Source organism: Macrobrachium rosenbergii, chromosome 53 (genome assembly GCF_040412425.1).
Source record: "Macrobrachium rosenbergii isolate ZJJX-2024 chromosome 53, ASM4041242v1, whole genome shotgun sequence".
In the NCBI taxonomy this organism is placed as follows: domain Eukaryota; kingdom Metazoa; phylum Arthropoda; class Malacostraca; order Decapoda; family Palaemonidae; genus Macrobrachium; species Macrobrachium rosenbergii.
This window is the reverse complement of record NC_089793.1, coordinates 32,419,212-32,425,291: the sequence shown is the minus strand read 5'-3', so window position 1 is coordinate 32,425,291 and position 6,080 is coordinate 32,419,212. Positions and strand designations below refer to the sequence as shown.

Here is a 6,080-nt window from a genome sequence, read left to right as displayed (position 1 = left end):
AATAACCATGGAGAAATGGAGACAGTGGTTCTGAGGCCTTGGCAAGGCAGTTGGCTGGTCCTGGACTGAATGGGCCTGTCACAAAACCCAGGCCGGTACACGCTGGTTCAACTCCCTGTTGTGCATTACATTCAAGGACCTATTCGATCAGACTATGCTGGAGGATCTTTTCCAATGTAAGCCTGCCCTTGCTGTGTATCTAAATGACAAGCAGCCCACAACGCTTATGGGAGCCTGCCATATGGCCAGTTCATGGTAAACCTACGACCAGTCCTACAGCACATCTCAAGGTGCATAGTGTCACCCAGGTACCCCACAGGCTGACTCGCCCAAAGAACGGCCTACCTAGCAAACGTACATGCACCCACTGTAAGAAGGTGGGGCACACTGAATCTGATTGCCACTACAAGTTGGGCAACAATAAGTCATCTCCTACCAATAACCAGAACTCCTCTCCCTCTACTTCCTCTAAACCCTCTCCACCAACAGTCACTGCAGGTAACTGAGCCCCCCAAAAAGGCTCTTACCAATCCTGTGGTGCTGCCAGCCACTATAGTGCTGGACATCTGGCCTGCCCAAATCATGTCCAAGCCACCAAGTTCGTCAACTTGATAAGCACCTCATTCTCCACAGCTGGGCTGCAGAAGATACCTCACCCCAAGAGGCTGGATACCCGGTTCATCTCAGTGGCACCCCTTGATGGCTCTAGCCTGCCCATGGCCCTGCCAGTCACAGTAGACACTACACCCGATGTTAGCCTGATTGCCAGGCCACAAGTGCCAGCCAGCACCACGGTTGATGAACAAACTCGGTGGGAGGTGAAATGGGTAGAGGACCACACCAAAACCATTCCCGCAGTCAAGCTTCAGGTCATGACACCTTGGGGCACGCTGCCTCACCGTCTTGGCATGGTGAGTGGAATGAGGCCCAAAGTGGACTTCCTGTTGGGCTGGGACCTCCTCTGGGGAAGCCTTCTCCAACACCACTTCGCAGCCTTGCTACCTCCGCAATGGAAGCCCCGGCTGTAGGATCACCAATCCAGAGCACAGCCACTTTCACTGGCATGCCGAAGTGGTCAGCGGAAGGGGCACACACAAAGCAATTCCAGGCCTAGTCCTCCTTCTCCACGAAAGGATGGCCAGCAATGGAGTCCTCCCTCTCCATGAAAGGACACTCAAGGGAAGCAGTACCGCTGCAGTGCTGCAAGAGGACAGGCCACTCTACTAATTGGGAGGGCTGCACAAATAAGCAACGTCCAGCGAATGCCCCAAATCAAGAATCGCCAAGAGGCTCTGACATCCAGCTGTGACAGGAATCTCTGTCTCAGCCCAACTCAAGCTATCCGCAAGGTATTGCACCTCTGGATCCCTCGTCAGGCATGCCTGACCATCAGTCTCTGCTAGTGCCACTTGCGAGCTCTGAGCAGTGCCATACTCCATCCATCTCAGACATTGAGCCACCACAAGAATTGGGCCCTGTGCCAGACCCAGATCATGAGACGGATCCTCCTACGGGAGATTCAGGAACCTTCACACCCTTAATTCTAGCAACATGTAAGCCTCCGGCACCCGACACTTCTTCTTCACCAACTCCGTTCCCAGAGGATGAACCTCTGATGGATCAAACTGCTACACCTTCTCACAGAGACCAGGAACTGACCTCCCCAGATGCAGAGATTGAGACCACTCTTATTCTGGTTGTTGCAGCAGCCTAAGTAAGGGCCTCTCCCGTAGCCTCTGAGGTTACCCCTGACTTCGCGCCCACTAGCCCTTCTGGCCTTTCCCCAGAGTCGGTGCCCTTATCACCTCCTAGGACTGCCACAGATAGGCCTTGGAGGAACCCGAAGAAGAAGAAGAAAGGGCAGAAGAGAGCCAAGTAGTTGCAAGAGCCACAAGCTCACCTTGGCACTCGAGCCTCCTTGGAACAGGGCCTTTGCATCTCAGAGTGATCCAGGTGCCCGTGCAGAGGAGGTAGCCAACATGATCTCTGCCTTAGTACCAGCCTAGAGCAGCAGTAACAACGTAAATATAATTTGTGAAGCCAGTAATTGTAACTATTGTGAATGGAGCCACCGAGCTCATGACACGCATGGCATAATACCTCAGTTGAGGAAAGCATTTTCCATATTATAAAAAAACTCATTTAAAGAACTTATATCTTTGTTTACTGTATCTTTGTTTACTGTGATTGCAAATTCTGGTGTAAGACATTGTATACTTCTAAGAATATTGTAACTTAGCTAGTTCATTGTCATTTACATTGGTGCTACAGCAGTGTTCTAATAGGTTATGTCATAAAAAATACAAATGAATGTATCATTTGGCTAGGACAGAATATCACGATCATCAAAGGTAGCAAGTAAACATCCGAGGCAATCTTTAAGTAGTGTTAGGATTCTGTAGAAAGCAATGACAGCTCACATCCCATTCTAGAATGTGATCCAGCTAGTTACATTGCAAGGGCAAATTCAGGGGAAAGAGTAAAGTAATCAGAGGCGAATAGCTTATTTAGTACAGACCTTCATTCCCAAAGAGAGTGAAGGCTTTTTTAAGTGGAAAGTTTATTATAAATATTATATTAGGAGTTCAAACCTGTTCGTTGATTTAATCGAATGTCAAAAGATTACCCTGTTGAACTAAGAAGGAATATCATGTAGGAAGAAGCAAGCTTAGCAGGAGTGTTTCAAATAGAATCATCCGTCAAAAGGGGTAGGAATTTAGTTAGAAGGACACAGATAGATAGGTTTCATGAAATTTCAACCAGATAGACTGTACCTTAAGCTGACTTTTCTATAACCTTTGAACTGGCTAGTTTTTTGTCTTTTTCAGATGCTACCTGCTCCCACGCCGAGGCGGTTTTGGGGAGGAGTTTGAAACAAACGCCCAAGCCCCTTACCCAGCTTCGAGAGAGTCTTAAAGCAGCCTTCATAGAGGAAAGAAGTATATCGGACATCTCTCACAGCCCACTTTGTTCTCCCCCCCCTTTGTCGAACAGCTGGGGAAATTGCCATTTCAACAGACCCAGGGGCTTTTGATGAACGTGATCACTGCATTATCTATTCCAGCGAATTGTGCACGCCTTTGACCTGGCCACTTTATTTTACTTTGTTGAAACTAGTTGTTTAAGTAATGTTGCTGATTTAATTCATGTGTTTCAGAATAAATCTTTATATTCAGTAACTCTAGTCTCAACTGGCGACCTGATCTAATTATGTTGATTATCTGTCTTTAGGTAACTTTCAGCCCAATTGACAGGATTATGGGTCCTAGGTAAAGCAAGGCAATTTAAATCAGCAGTAATGAATAATTAAACTCATCAGGACCCACATATTATATATATATATATATATATACATATATATATATATATATATATATATATATATAATATATATATATGTATATATGTATGTATGCATGTATGTATATATATATATATATATATATATATATATATATATATATATATATATATATATTTATATTTATATATATATATATATATAATGTGTGTGTATATGTGTTTGTATTTATGTATGTATGTATATGTGTATATATGTTGTGTGTTTGTATATATATACATATATTTATTTTATATTTATATTTATATATATATATATATATATATATATAGTATATATTTATATTTATATATATATATATGAATATATATATACACAGTATGTGTGTATATATACATGTATATTTATATATACATAGATCGATAGCTAGATAGACAGACAGACAGATATTTATTACGAATTTCTCCATTTTGCATTACACGCTGAAGACAATAAGCTTGACTGCATTATTAATCATAAATGTCAGCATAGAAAGCTCCCCCTTTCGGAAAGAAATGGCAGCAAAAATGACCAAAATAAACAAAAAAAAATCTCTTTTATCAAAGAGATCTCAGGCGAACCGTAACACTGACTCCGTCTCAACATAATCCTTGTATTTACACATTTGACGTTAAAAAGAGGATTCTTGTGTGCTGAAGAACCGAGAAGGTTCTGCTTGTTTTTCTATCTGCTCTTCTTCTTTTGTCCCGAGTCATGAAGAGAATTCAGTAAGAATCCTTATGGCAGAGGATGCGACGTCCAAAATCTCTCTCTCTCTCTCTCTCTCTCTCTCTCTCTCTCTCTCTCTCTCTCTCTCTCTCTCTCTCTCTCTCTCTCTCTATTTCCTTTTAGTGTTTGTGCGCTCATATATTTTTTCACGCATGCGTGTTTGTGCGTGCGTCGCTATGCTCAAATGAATAAGGAACAGAAAAAAAGGAAAAAGAACGAGAAGATGCTGAGGCTTCATCTCTGTAAGTGCGGGGTTTAGTGTTTGGACATTAGAGTGTGAAGATCCCTGACGCTAGAGAGAGAGAGAGAGAGAGAGAGAAGAGAGAGAGAGAGAGAGAAAGGAGTGAGGGAGATAGGGAGAGTCTGTCTCTGGTATTTGCTTTTGAAAATCAACAAGCAAGAACCTGGAAAAGTTTTCCTGGAATGTCTTCTAGCCATGCCACCACTCCCTCCTCCCTCCCCTCCTCCTTACCTCCCTCCCCCTTCCTCCCTCCCCTCCGGCCACCTGTACTAAATCCCCACCCCCACCTCCAGTCGCAAAGAGGCAAGGGAGTGCCTTTCAGAAGATTAGGAAAAGATGTTTTTCTTTTTGTATTGTTTTTGTTGTTGCTCCATTTTCCTGTTTCGTACTTGCTGTTGTTTGACTTTTGTTGTTCCAAATACTAAAAATGAAAGCAAATGTTTGGTGAAATGATGTGTGACAAATCGAAAAGGCGAAACAAGATAGGAGCCAGATGAGGTACATTACAGCGCAAGATCAAAGCACTGAAATAAGATTACGAAAAAAATTACTCAGACTGTTCAATTATTGTCAGTAACGCCAAAACTAATTGGTTTTCGATTGCAATAACGGTAATACGATGAAGACACGGTGATACTTGCCTGGGTGGGTTACTAAAACTAATTAATGATTGGCAGAGGGTGATAAACTGGATCAGTGATTGAACCAGGTGCTGAGGTGTAATCCCGTTCAGGCCCGGTCACACTAACTTTAATTATCTTTGGCTGAAGTATTATCGGAGAACCAATCATTGACTTGGGTTCTGAAACTGGATTTATCATCAGATTTGTACCTCCGAGACGATGATTGTATTTGACTATTGAAATACACTTTATCATAACCAACTGAATCTATTATTAGCACAGATTTGCAGTTCAACGAAATTAGCCTGTTTGAAATTTATAACTCTTGCAGGTCTTCAGGGGGAGGGGGGCCTATCGCAGGGGTATGTATACCAGTTGAAGAAAAAATTTTATTGTGTATAATTACAGGAACCTTTCTGTAACCTGTCCCTTTAATAATCCATGAATATATAGATATATATACATATGTATATATATATATATATATATATATATATATATATATATGGTATATTGATTATATATGTGTGTGTGTTAACCTGTCTAAGTCTGTCTGTCATGCATGTATAAATATATTTCTTTTCAGTTGTTTTAACATTTTTCAGAAGACGCCGACGGAAAGGCAAACTAATGCTAGTGTCTAGCTTAATATGGGACAAGAGGACAGATTCTGAATGAAGGAAGGATACATAAATAAAGTGAAAACAGACGCAGAATGAGAATTCCAAAGCTATGCAGTAGAGACAAGACACTGTAAGAGAACTAGGCAATTAGGTTGACAGTAACCGGATTCAGTGACGCTGACGTAGAGTCCAAGGATTGCAGAAAACATCCCTGCGCTAAATTCAAAGAGAGGCGGGAAGGTATAGGCATCGTAGTACATGTACTGCATTGCCCAGGTAAGGAGAGGGGCAGCTTTGAAGGTCCCTGTACCTCCAGGGACCAGGAAGACGCAGTGAGAGACAAATTATAAAACCAGAAATGCTTATTGCAAGACAGTGACCTACTGTATATGTGTGTAAACCCCCTGGAAGGCCTCCTGAACCAGAATTCCAAGACAGACCAAAAGCCTGAGAAACGTGCTTGATTGCTTTGTTCAATGTTGTACATGCACTGTTAGACCCCTCTATTTTATGTTACATCAAAA

At 42.3% G+C, this 6,080-nt stretch overlaps 1 protein-coding gene across 1 annotated transcript; it reads left to right on the top strand.

Annotated features, from left to right (window-relative positions):
- Window positions 1-203: 203 nt before the first annotated feature.
- LOC136834107 (proteoglycan 4-like) lies at window positions 204-1,714 on the top strand. The gene is made up of 3 exons (XM_067096364.1): window positions 204-498; window positions 634-911; window positions 1,328-1,714. The coding sequence occupies exons 1-3, from the start codon at window positions 204-206 to the stop codon at window positions 1,712-1,714; spliced, it is 960 nt and encodes a 319-aa protein (XP_066952465.1).
- Window positions 1,715-6,080: the final 4,366 nt, after the last annotated feature.

Excerpts from the sequence above, each read along its gene's own strand:
- LOC136834107 (XM_067096364.1), top strand. The coding sequence starts at position 204 with ATGACAAGCAGCCCACAACGCTTATGGGAGCCTGCCATATGGCCAGTT. Across the intron at positions 499-633 it reads TCCACCAACAGTCACTGCAG|CTGGGCTGCAGAAGATACCT; the intron begins GTAACTGAGCCC and ends CATTCTCCACAG. Across the intron at positions 912-1,327 it reads TGCCTCACCGTCTTGGCATG|CCCAACTCAAGCTATCCGCA; the intron begins GTGAGTGGAATG and ends TCTCTGTCTCAG.